Source organism: Hemitrygon akajei, chromosome 12 (genome assembly GCF_048418815.1).
Source record: "Hemitrygon akajei chromosome 12, sHemAka1.3, whole genome shotgun sequence".
NCBI lineage: Eukaryota > Metazoa > Chordata > Chondrichthyes > Myliobatiformes > Dasyatidae > Hemitrygon > Hemitrygon akajei.
In genome coordinates this window covers 95,739,132-95,753,170 of record NC_133135.1, presented here as the reverse complement: position 1 = coordinate 95,753,170, position 14,039 = coordinate 95,739,132, and the positions used below count along the sequence as shown (strand labels likewise).

Sequence of the window (14,039 nt, the reverse complement as noted above, 5' to 3'; positions counted from 1 at the left end):
TCCAACGTTGCACATCAGACTGTTTCATGAGAATGGTCCCTTTTCTTTTTTTGTTTCTGTACTAACCATATAGTCAAATTAAGAATTATAAAGCTCAATCATTTAATTGCATATTGTGTACTGCTTATTATTTCATGGTACTGATTTGTAACAGGGGACACATTGCGCAACATCCATCCAAACAAAATTTCTTAAGTTTGGCCATGCCGAGGGCTGTCTTCTCCAAGGTTAAGTCACTAGCCAAACCGAGAGTTACAATTGTGGGGTCTCGTCCGGGATTTGAACCAGGGACCTCTTGCTCCTGAAGTGAGATTCATACCCCTAGACCAAAAGGGCCCATTCCCATGAAACAATTTGAGCTCATGGATGCTACAGAGAAACCATTACCTTAGCAGTGAAACCTTGCAGTGCGTTACATATGTGCTAAACTGAATAGGAAAGCAACACCCTACGAGATCCAATGAAAATGACAAATTAGACAAAAAACATCTGCTTAGTCATCAACAGGAGTTTTCATATCTGGCAAGATCTCTGCAATAGAATTCTACAAAGCTCAGTGGTAAACCTCTTGTTTTTCATAACTTGGACAAATGTAGGAACTGTGACAAAGAAATACACCCGATACCAAAATTGTCAATGCAGTAATTATCACTGAGGAAGATGTTCCTCGCTACAGGAAAGTACCAAAAGTATGGTTATGTGGGTAAATCAAATTCAACATGAAAATGTGCATGTTGGTGAATTTGTGGAGGTTAAACAAGGTAAAGAGATGCATGATAAGTAATTTATTATTGTCACATGCACTGAGAGACAGTGGAAACATTTGTCTTGCATACTATTCATACAGATAAAATCATTACAACAATGCATTGAGGAAATGCAAACAATTGAAAACAATAACAGAGTGCAAAATATAGTGTTACTGTCAACGAGAAAGTGCAGTGTAGGTGCAAGGTCATAATGAGGTAGATTGTGAAATCAAGAGTTCACCTAATCATACTGAGGTACTATTCAATAGTTTTACAGCAGCAGAATAGAAGCTGTCCTTGAACCTGCTGCTTGCTATGTGCTTTCATGCTTTTGTAACTTCTGTCCAATGGCAGGGGGAAAAGAGAATATATCTAAGGTGGGTGGAGTATTTGATTATGCTGGCTGCTTTACTAAGGCAGCAAGAAGTGTTGACAAATAAAATGGAAGTGAGACTAATTTCTGTGATATATTCAGCTATATACACAACTCTGCAGTTTCTTGTGGTTACAGGCAAAATAATTGATATACCAAGTTGTGATGCCTCTAAGTACGATACTCTCTACGGTGCATCATTAAAGATTGGTGAGGGACAAAGGGGACGCCAAATTTCTTTAGCCTCCTGAACATGTAGAGGCACTATTGAGCTTTCTTACTCCTGATGTTACCATTGTTGGATTAGGATGATGTTCACTCCTAGGAACTTGAAACTCTCAACCCTCTCCACTGCAGCACTATTTATGTAAATAGGAATGTGTGCAGCATTCTACTTCCAGCTCTGGTTTTTTTTTTGCTGACAGTGAGAGAAAGGTTACTGTCATTACACCATGCACTAGGCTCTCCATCTCCTTCCTGTTCCCCGATTTAATGTCGTATGAGACAAGGTCCATTATGGTGGTATCATCTGCAAACTTGTAGCAGTCTGGAGTGTATACAGGGAGCAGAGTAAGGAGCTGAGGACACTGCCTTGTGGAGAACCAATGCTGAGGACAATTATGGTGAAGGTGTTGCAGCCCATCCTTAATTATTGTAATCTATTGATTAAGAAGTCAAAGATCCATATGCAAAGGGAGATGTTGAGTCCCAGGACTAGGAATTTGGAAATGATTTTGCTTGGAATTATAGCACTGATTAAGGAGTTGTGGTCAATAAATAATTAGTCATCTGTCCAGATGCTCCAGATATGAGTACAATGAGATGAGATCTGCCATAGACCTGTTTCAGCCATATGAGAATTTTAACAGGTTGAGGTTGTCGAGGAGGCTGGAATTAATGCATGCCATGACTAGCGTCTTGAGGCACTTCATGATGGTGGATGTCAGAACCTCCAGCAGTAGTCATTAAGGCATGAGCAGGGGGATTCTTTAGTGAATGTTCACAGACCTGACTATTCAGTGATTTGTGCCAAGAAATTACTTGAACTGGCAATGCAGGATTCAATATGAAACTCTGAGGACTTATTGTGCAAATTTCATCAAATTTGAGTTTTGATTTTTCATCAAATTGATTCATTTTGATTCAATTTTTCATTCAATTTGATTTTTCAAATTTTGAATTTTCATCAAATTTGATTCTTAACTAGAATTTTTTAAACAGTGTCAAATTCTCCAAACTAGTCACAATTCCAAGTGAACCATCACTTGGAATTAAACATTAAAACATCAATTGAATTTTACACCTAACAATACTATGATTTTCAGAGCAAAACTTCAAAAAATGCAGTTTACAAAACAATTAATGACAGTTGATTCCTACTAAATATCTCAAATGATTTCTATCCCACTTTTTACTCTCGTGTTTACCTTTACTCCTCCCTTTTATTTCAGATCTCTCATGAAGTAACATTTCTCTAGAGACCTGATGAGCTGATTTCAAGACCTTGATTAATTCCACACACTCTGAACATAATTGGGTACAGACACCCAAGGTAAATGATGAAATCAGAATTCATCTGCCAGCACTCTGTGATTCACTATGCTCAAGTATTAGTCTACTGCCCCATATAATATCACATCACAAAACATCATCTCAGATGAAGTTTTGAATATTATAACCATCATCCACTACATCCTTCCATTATAACCTTATGTGATTATATTTTAAATTTCCTCCATGCTCTTCTTAGAGCAGTGACACTGGTAAAATATAATCCCACAGTGTTTAAATCTTCCAAGAAGCCATTCCTCATCTATAAGCCATTAGTAAAAGCTATAGGCTATTAACTATGGAGAGCTCCAGTTTGAATCTCTCCTTATTCTCACCTACCATCCACACAAATACAGTTTCCAAGTTAATAAATAATAGCAGCAGAACAAAAGAATTATTTTCTCCTCTCTTTCATTCAGAATCAGAAGCCAATTTTTAGATCATAAATGTTGTAGAAAACAGAGTAACAACAGAAAATTGACTAAGAATAAATAGTTCCTACTCATATTAAGAGGTGTGGCTAGTGAGGTGAATTAACTATACATAATGCATATTATGTTGGGGAAAAAATGAAGTTATCCACTTTGGATAAATATAAACATCAAATACTTGCATATATTTTTCAAATGTTAAAATACTGGGAAAGTGTTCACATTCAAAGACATCTAGGAGTCTTTTACAGACACAATGGGAGCTAAGAAGCAAGTATGCAAAGCTATTAGGAAGACCAATTATTGCCTTTTATTGTAAAAGATTTAAGTACATGAGTAAAGATGTACTTTACCATACTTGTTCCTGCATTTGCTGGTCTCTAATACGAAGAAAGTTTGAGCAAGGCTAGGCCTTGTTTCTTTACAGTTTAAAAGAATGAGAGAGACCACATTGAAACATACAAAATTCTTAAGGCCAGGCTGGGAAGGCTAAAACTAATGCTCATATCCCCAAATAACAGGCATACCGTTTAGGATTGAAATGAAGAGAAAGTGCCTCTCTTGGAAGGTGACTACATGGTAGGCTCAACCCCAGTGGGCTCTGTATTTGATTCATTGATTTCATTAAAAACTGAGATTGATAATTTTTTGTACATTGGAGCAATTCAAGGTAAGAGCATGAAAATAGATGAGTAGATCACCCATGATTCTATAAAATTCTGGAGTGAGCCCAAAGGGCCAATGTACCCATAATTTTAAGCATCAGATTACATCAGCTAATAACAGAAGCTCTGAGGTTCCTACTCTGGTATGCACTAGTTATCTTCATTAGCTGGGATAGTAGAGTAATATATGTCAACACAAGTACAAAACATGAATTTTTTCCAAAGAGTTCAATGTTTTTAATTTATTGGCCATTGTTCCTTTCAAAATACTGCAATCTGACTGCAATCTGATAGACAACAAAATAACCTAATTTATTCATGTATCTGTACTATGGAGAAACAGACCCTTCAGTTCACAATGAAAAACTAATTCTATCTGCCTGTGTGTGCCCATCACCCTACCTTTCATTTTCTGTCTGATCATGTGCCTATCTAAATACTGCTATCCACCCGCTTCCAGTACTTCCCCTGCTAGCACACTCTGTGTAAAAAGAACATTTGGATTCAGATTCATTTATTGATCACATGTACTGTACATTGAAACATACAGTGAAATGCGTCATTTGCATTAACAAACAACACAACCCAAGGATGTGCTGGGGCAGCCCGCAAGTGTCACCACACAATCTAGCACCAACATAACATGCCACCCATTTTCACAGAACATACAAGCAACAACAAACCAAGCCCTTACCTCCCTCCCACCCACGCACACACATGGACAATCTTCTAATTCCAGGACAGGCCTCCTAAATCTCCTTTAAGCATTCTCCTATCACTTTAAAGCTACGTTTTCTTATATTTGACATTTCCCATCTGGAGAAGACTGACTATGTAACTCATCTATGCCTCTCATAATTTTATGTATTTCTGTCAAGTCATCCTTTAGCATCTGATGTCCAGAGAAAACAATCCAAGTTTTATCTAACCTCACCTTTTATCCAAGCAACATCCTGGTGAACTTCTCCACCCTCTCCAAAGCTTCCACATCCCTCCTGTAATATGGCATCCAGAATCACACAAAATATGCCAAATGTGGTTGAACAAAGGTTTTAAAGAATTGCAAAATAACTTCCTGACTTTTATACTCAACTCCTGACTGATGAAGGTACTCTAGTTAGTGACCAAACTTTACAGTACATAACTCGTCTCATTCAAATCAATGCTATGTTCATGTTATTGTGTATTCTGATGTCACTTTAATTCTCTGCTGTACTCAAAACTCTGTTATACAGTATTCAGCACCTAATATCATACTGAATAAACGGTTTATAGCCTCTCCCACTAAGCAGCATTCTGCCAAGATCATAAATAGAATGCTCCACTATGGGCCTCGATCACTATCTGCCTCATTCAAACATTTCAATTAACAATGGGAAATAGTAGACATGAAGCAATTTGCCACAGAACTCAAATTACTGAAAGTTTAAACCTGAATTGAAATTAATGTTACTGTTAAAATATCGTCCTGCAATGATTTCTGGTTAAATTATTCAAGCCAATGTTAGAAGTTATTTGGGGCCAAATGAAATAACAAATGATATGGTTTTGTTACTCTATTATCAACAACTTTTTCTGCTCCAAGTTGCACTTCATAAGCAGAATATAGACTTAAAAGCCAAACACTAAATAAGGAGCAATTCTAAGATACTGAGTGGAATGAAGAGACTGAGCTCAGCTTTTGGACAATGAGATGCTAATAAAGGACCAGTACTCAACGGAAAGGCACTGTTATGGTGCCATTTTAACTTACAATGCCTGGTGAATAGGTAATGCAAGCACATTTTTGAATTCCCATACTTCCCATCTCACATAAATCATCACTAATTAAAATTTCATATTCCAGAAAGAAAGAATCCAAAAGACTTATTCAACAGCAGAGACACCCAACATATCTAATATCTTCATTAAATTATTTAATATGGTACTGGCTCAATTTTTTTTGAATGGCTGTGACTAAACCATAGAATCCCATCATCATCTGCAAGAGTGTCTAAACAGTGCTATTGAAAATTCATCACTGTGGAGCTCAGTTTGTTCAAACATGTATAAACAAGGCACTTGGAAAATACATCTCGTCACTTGAGACTCGAGAGCTGAGGTGCCAGTTGGTAAAAGTGTGTACACAGCTGCTGAACTTTCACCAGGTAAAAAGTAAGAATAATTATAGGGCAAGGATCTTTATTGCTTATGGAAACAAAATTACCATCTCTGCCAGGGTACAGCATTTAATTATTTAGCTATATAATGAAAAGTAGGCCCTTCCAGTCCTTGATACCATGCCACACCAGCAACTCCTGACAAATTCGATTAACCCTAATCACAAGACAATATATATTGACCAATTAATCTACCTGGTACACTTTTGGACTGTGGGGTGAAACTGGAGGACCCGGAGAAAATTCACCCATTCCACAGGGAGGACGTACAGAGACTCCTTACAGAACAGTGCCAGAAATGAACTCCGAACTCTGGAACACCCCTAAATGTGATAATGTTGCACTAACTGTTATGGTTAACACCATGGTATAGAACAAAGTAGTAAAAATTCTGAAAATCATTACCAAAACTAACTGTCCCAAAATCTTCAAGCATCCCATATTATACTGCAAAAATACAGTGAAACTTCTGTTTTTATTTCTAACATTGACCAACATTCTTTGCTGCTGCAAAACAACAAAGTTCATGATATATGTCAATGATAATAAGACCAAGCCTGATTCTGAGATTAGTAATAAAGGCCATCAGTGTGATGATTCTAGGCAATAATCCAATTTCAGGTTTCAGCCAAATAAACCACAAGCTCAAAGAATTGCTAACATCATCTGAACTCTCCATGTAAATCGTAAGCAATGATAAAAGCATCCCTAAACACTTATTTTCCAGCTACTGGTGAATTATGAAGGCATCTTCCTCTCTATAATTATCTTTTGTATAAACTACTACTGTCTGTAATTCTGTTCCTCAAACTGAATGATCCTTCATCCCAAATAAGACCTGGAATTTACTCAGATATTTGGAAAAGTAGATTACCATTATGTACAATCCAACAACTGTGTTTATATAGCATTTCCAATGTTAACATGTCCACACCATCCTTACACATCTGGTGAAGATGCTTATGTGAGAATGCTGTTCTTGGACTACAGTTCAGCATTCAACACCATAAATCCCTCCAGGCACGACAAGAAGCTCAGAGACCTTGGCCTTCACCCTGCGCTGTGTAGCTGGATCCTGGACTTTCTGTCAGATCACTGGCAGGTGGTAAGAGTGGGTTCCCTTACCTCTGCCCCTCTAACCCTCAACACAGGTGCCCCTTAGGCTGTGTCCTAAGCCCCCTCCTTTACTCTCTGTATACCCAGGGCAGCACAGTTGTACTGTTAGCGTAACACGATTACAACACTAGTGACCCGGGATCAGTTTCAGTAAGGAGTTTGTACGTTCACTCTGTGACCATGTGGGTTGCCTCCAGGTGTTCTCACATTCCAAATACATATGGGTTAGTAGAAACACTAGAGATCAAATGACTAAAATGGTAGCCATTACAAAATGAAAGAGGCATAAAAGGCAATCTAGACTTGATGTTGTTTCCCCTATTCCTCTTAATGATTAATATTTGTTCTAATTTATTTCCACGAAGAACAGTTTTCCAAGACTCTGCATACTCTCATAGAATAACAACTACTATTGCAGCCAATGCAGAATTTCGGTTATCCTACAATGGATGGAAACAAGAGAAAACTCAAAAGTTATGTCAAGTATTAAAAATCTTTAAAATTTTTAAAAGTCAAGGCAACGGTAATGGAACATAAGCAGGATTAATGTGCTTCAGGCACCTCTCTATTGGTTGTGCTTAACTGCGATAAAGAAACTAAATGAATCTACTCAGGTTCTAATTCTCTTATTTTGAACTATTTCGTGTGGAAATACAAGCAGTCCATCGGCCTCATACAAACCACTTTGTTACACTGTTACTTGTTAGTTTTGTTCTTAAATGTTATGCTCTGTACTTAATGCAAATGATTGCAAAACCATTTCACATTATTTTGGAAGGTATGGTGAAATTATGAATGATGACAGAATGATAAAATGAACCTGGCATTAGAACAATCATAGCTTTATAAATTGAATTATAAATAACTGCATAGTCAAGTCTGGCATACCTAATTAACACATACATGTGCATTAGTGATCAAGTCAAATGCACCTACAAATGCTGTTTTGGTGAAATCTAATCATATCCCATAGAGTTATTTGCATATCTTGCCCCAACATATTTTTATAAAAATACTTGCAAATTTCATTCCTTTCAATCATTTTGTATCCCAATCCCAACTCACACTGCCTCAACAGGTTGTAAAATACATGGGCATCAACAACACAGTTCCAACATTACATTTCTTTTTGTCACAGAGAAAACTGAAACAGCCCTTCAGCCCATCAACTCAGACCCATCATTAGATATGCATTTTAGCCCTACCCGTTATTCTCCTTACATTCCCATCAATTTACCCCTGTATTTGACTACTCATCTGCACAATAGGAATAACTTATGTTCTTCAGTTAACCTGCACACTTTGGGAATGTACCAGGAATAGAGAAATGGCGCCATTTTACTGACTGCATTGTAGGAGGTCAGGAGTGAATCTGGGTCACTAGAGCCAATAGGCCACAGTTCCACTAGCTTCATCACTCTACCTCTCAACAAACGTACTACACAAAAGGGTGCTGAAAACAGATTCAATGACTTTAAGTAGGAATCAGATTTGCAAGGAAAAATCAAGAAAACAGAATTAAAGGACAACTATTTTAAAATGCCAGCGCAAGCTTAATAGACGAAATGGGCGATCTAATTCTATTATACCGTTCAACTATTTAACATAATTTTGTTTTCATGGTTAACAGAAGCAGGGCTGTGGCTGAATAGCCCTAACTAGGGTCAGGAAAAATCAACCACAGGATCTCTGCTTCACTACATTCAATATAAAGACTTTGTCAGTTTTCATACTATTGCAGTGACTGTATTTCAAGTATTTAATTAACTGTAAAATACCCTGGGTGTACTGAAGGGGGCATGAAAACACCATATAAATGCAAAAGTCATTAATTTCTTTATTTTTCTTCAAATTTCAACAAAACATCAGAAATCTCAAATGCACAACACAACTGATATTTCAATATAACCATAATATATCTGCAATACTGAGAAATGTTACACTTTGAAATTCAACTTCATTGATGTTTTCAACTTGTATCAAAACTACAAAATACTCATCAATAGCACATTATTGCAATTACAAATGATATTGATGTTCTTTTCATCACTCTTGCACCCTTCAGCATTACCTGTAATCCTCATGCAATGTCACATCACCCTTGCACCCCCACCTATCATTCTCCTGTTACCCTCAGTTTGCAAATCAACCCTCACTGCCTCTGCATGCTTACCTATTGTACTTACAATAACCCCCATTAAGCATTCTTGTCAGTTTTGCATCTCACTTAATATTCCTGTCACTCTTAACATAGTAAGTGTAAATGGAGTGTTGACATTGGCGTAGACTCAGTGGGCTAAAGGAACTACTTCTGTACTGTCTTTGTCCCCATCCTTCAACCTCTTAATGTGCCTCTCCATCCATTCATTCCTCTATCACTTTCACCCATAACCCACCAGTCTCCTGTCATTTATGAATCCTCTACACTGCCCGTCACCCATGTTGGTAGCCATCATAAGCCGCCCTTAACCACTATACATTATCTCACCATCAACATTTCACCACTAATCCTTCACCCCCATCACTTTTGCCCCTCACCTGTCATCCCATTACCCTTGCCACCACTCATCACTGTTGTCCCACAATGTGTCACCTTTACCCATCATCCCAACACTCTCGTTCCTTAACCTTCATTACATTACATGGACCCCTACCTGCCAGGCCCATCAGCACTGCTCACTCATCTGCCTGTCATCTTCACCCTTACCCAGTCAACTACACCCTCACCCAATTGTTACCCATAACCCCAGGGGCCTTTACTTCACTTTTACCTCAACTTGCCACCCTACAACTCCCTACAACCCTTACTCCCTCCTTCACGTCACCCCCACCTTCCCCTGCATCCCTCCAACTTAACACCGTCACTCTTGTCCATTACTACTTACACCATTATTCATCACCTAGCCCATTCTTGCCCTCTACCCATTCTACCACCACGCCCATACTTGCCAGTCACCCTCACCCCTGCCCGTTACACTTGCCCACCAGTTACACCTATGCCCCTACCCGTCACCCATTCCAGTTCATTGGGGCCCTGGCTAACACTTTTCCTGGTTCACCCACTCTCTTCCTTACCCGACTTTTTAACCCATTACTCTTCTCACCTTCTTCCTCCCGTCGCTGTTTATCCTCATAGCGTTCGTCAATGCCCACTATTTTTCAACGTCCCCGTACTCTCTTCTTGCCTGTCTTGCACCTTCTCTTCATCACCTTCAATTTCTCGCTTGCCTCCTTCTCCCTTTCCCCTGATACGAGTTGTCCCCAGTGTTATTAACCCATCCACCCCTGCCCGTCCGGCTCAGTGCTCACCTCATACTGGATGTACTGTTTGCGCCATTCCGGCGTGATGTGCGCTGATAAATGTTCGGCAAATTTCATGATTGGTGAAAGATTGTTCTTTTTAAATTTGAAAAATCCCAGCAGTGACTTCGGGACATCCGCTAACTAAACACCATTACTGAGCGAGAGATAGCAGTTCACTCCGCGAGTTGTCGTTAATAGTGCTGCTTCCTCCCTCACACGGACACAGACAGCGACTGTCTACCAATGATCCGCCATCTTACTGACAATACACTCATCAGTGATCGCGCACGTTCTCGCTGGGCGGGCGAGCGGGAGCGAGCGTGTGAGGGCGCGCGCGCACACCGCCCCCTGCCGGTCGGTGCGTCACCGCCTGCGGCCCGGGAGAGAGTCACTCTGCAACGGCACCTGTTCTGGTTTAGCGCCGCCCAGCCCCGCCCCATTTCGGCCTGGGTCTCCGAGCGGTTGCCGGGAAGCCGCCGGCAGCTTTAGGATAAGAGCGTCGGGCTCGGGCGGTCACTTTTATTGTGTTTTCTTATCGTTATATATATTCAATTTATATTGAATTAGTTTGCTGCTTGCTGCCCAGGGGGACTTGAATTAAGGCTGCCTACAGATTTGCTGTGTGAATCAGCAATTCAATTTATACATGTAGGCAGCCTTAATTCAAGTCCCCCTGGGCAGCAAGCAGCAAAGTAAATACAACATAATGGAAAAGTGAAGCAAAAGTTTACTTTTTTAAATGTTTCATTGATAGGATAATTTCTAGCTAAAACAGCCAGCAGGAAAAATACTAGATTTTTTTTTACAGAGAATGAAGCAGCTGCATTCAGAGACGCCATCAACGTTTCAGAGCAAGGCGCCAGGTGCATAGGAGTAGTCCCACCTACATGTTCCCCTGCACCATTCTGACTTGGAAATATCCTTCTCCACTGGGTGTAAATACTGGAATTTCTTCCCGGGCAATACTATGGGAGCACTTTCAGCAAAAGGAAAGACTGAGATGTTAGCTTACCACCACTTTCCTCAATGGTAACATAGAAAAGTCATAAATATGAGACATTCTGCAGATGCTGGAAATTTTGTCTATCTGTAACAATATGATGTGACAATAATATCTATTTATGAAAGCTTTAAAATCAAACAGCACTCTCAAAATATCACAAAGGTATCCTATTGGATAAGAAAGGAATTTGATTAGGCACGTCTCCAACTCTTCCATGTAAAGGTAAGAAAGGACTTGGTGTATTAAATAAAATATTTATCTGGTCATATCTTGAAAAATCTATTGCCCATATCAACCACATTGCAGTCATCCCAGAGTAAGTAGGGATAAGTAAACCTAAGTGAAGCTTGGTAAACCAGATGGGCTTTCATGACAACTGGTTGTTTTACTGGGATGTGTTTAATTAACTAAATTTAAATTGAAATCATGTCTCTGCATCATTAACCCAGATCAATAGAATACCAGTCTAGCAATTTAGTGTGATGAAGGGTCTGGGCCCGAAATGTCTGCTCTTCACTCTTTTCCATAGATGCTGCCTGGTCTGCTGAGTCCTCCAGCATTTTATGTATGTTAGTTTGGATTTCCAGCATCTGCAGATTTTCTCGTGGTAGCCTAGTAATTTAACCACCTTGTTGTTCAGGCACAGTTATGATTATCCAGAGGAGAAGAAACAAAATAAAATGCTGGAAACCTTTTGCTATGTTAAGATAATTATTTAGGATGAGGGTGAAGAAAGTGGAGACAAAGCTTGTACATTCAGGAAGGCAGCATTCTCCAGAAGTTTTATTTATCTGAGTATCACCTTGTTAGGTTTTGTAACTTCAGAACATTAAACTAATTCAAAGGAAGACTTGGGAGTCTGGGAATGCAGGTCTAACTTCAAGTTTACTTTAAGCAAAGTGCGCACTTATCACATTGTAGCGTGATGACGTATGCAAGTCATGTATTTATATGTATAACCCATAATGGATTTTTTAACTGAACAAGAATATTTAATCAACCTATATATACACAAGATTAAATATAACTAATATTAAATACATAACACTCCTCCCTGCTTAGCTATAAATTCCAACCAAATGGAAAATGCATCTCGACTATATACACAGAATACTAGATAATGCAACTACTATATACAGGCATTCAGGCCTAAATATTTAATCATTCTGGAGGATTTCTTACTCTTGTGCGATTATGTCTTTTCTGACAAGGGATATCACTCTCCTTTTGGCTGTGAAACAATCTTGGGTGTGGGGCCTCCTCCATGGTGATTGTAGGAGTTGACTCTGAAACCGTATTAAGTAGTTCTTACAATGGTAGCCACCTTTCTTCTTCTTACCTAAGTATAACTGAAAACTTAAATACACAGCACACCTAAAGGAATAAAATGCTGAAATCACTGAAGCAGCACAATAAGCAATGCAAATGGAAACAGAAAATTGAAAAGGGATATTGAAAGATTTTGTGAAAGGAAAAAAGAGTGAACATGGAGATGAGGTTATTTACTTTTAGTTTCAGAAAAAAAGATAATTCTCTAAATTATGACAGAACACTGATAAGTGGACATATTTAAGGGACCTCAGAGAAAGAGCATTGCAAAGTGCTGGAGGATGGCCACAAAATAATAAACAAATTGGCTGATGGGTTGTACACTGTATCCCTGACAGTGTAGGACCACCTCCATGTAAATGTTGACATTGGGTTTTCTTATAAAAGGTTTTAGGATGAGATATGAATTCATGGCCTTTAAATTCAACACTAGATGTATTTGATATTGGCATAAAAAGTTCTTTTGATCGCTTAATCGTTCTGATATACATCCTGTTACATACCTTACTACATTTTATCATGCTGACACCAATCTAACTAAAATACATTCCATGTGTAACATTAGATCAATTGACTACATAAGCAGTAACAGGTGAAGATGATATAGCAATTACAGAGTTGTGAGTTCAGCATGACCAGTCAATATCTCAGATAATTCAAGGTTCCAAACAAACAGGCAAAAAGTGAAAGGAATTTGGGTGGCTTTGTTAATCAAAACTTACATGGTGCTGAATAATCAAAAAATGCTGTAGATTCAAGGTTGCTTAATGCCATTTCCTGCACAAGTGTAAAGGAGAACAAAATAATTGTTACTCTGAATTGGATGCAGCACAAAAAACACAGAAGTAAGTAGGATTATTAATACTACTAGATCAGAATACTACTACTAATTAGTATTATTAATACTACTAGATCAATACAAGATAAAGAACACAAAATAATTTAAAACAACAAAATAAATATAAATACATAAAATAGCTTATATACATAGACTGATGGTATGTCCATAAAGTGATATGAGGCTGTACATAAGGTGACTAACAGGAAATCATAAAGTAGTGGTGGAGTTACTAATGGGAAAGGAGACACAAGTAGGAGTTGTCTATAGATCCCATGGTGTTGGTTCACAAAAGGACAAAGTGATGAGGAAATAACAATAAAAGTTGAAACTACAATTCTTATGGGTGATTTTAATTTGCATATTGATTTGTCTAATTAAACAATTCAGGGTACATGGAAGAGGTTTTTTTAAGTGTGAAAGGGATTGTTTCTTAGAGCAGAATGCTATATAAACTACCCAGAAGCAGGCTACTTTAGATTTGATCATGTGTAATGACATTGAAGTAATAAAAATATTGCT

General features: G+C 38.4%; 1 protein-coding gene across 3 annotated transcripts in view; it reads right to left on the bottom strand.

The window, feature by feature from the left end:
* LOC140737297 (xenotropic and polytropic retrovirus receptor 1 homolog) overlaps nt 1-10,616 on the bottom strand; it is a 479,522-nt gene extending 468,906 nt beyond the window's left edge. For all 3 annotated transcript variants that reach the window (XM_073063697.1, XM_073063698.1, XM_073063699.1), the window contains exon 1: nt 10,354-10,616. In XM_073063697.1, the coding sequence (XP_072919798.1) occupies nt 10,354-10,422 (69 nt within the window). In that variant the 5' untranslated portion in view covers nt 10,423-10,616. The remainder of the gene's footprint in view (nt 1-10,353) is intronic.
* Between the last annotated feature and the right edge of the window lie 3,423 nt (nt 10,617-14,039).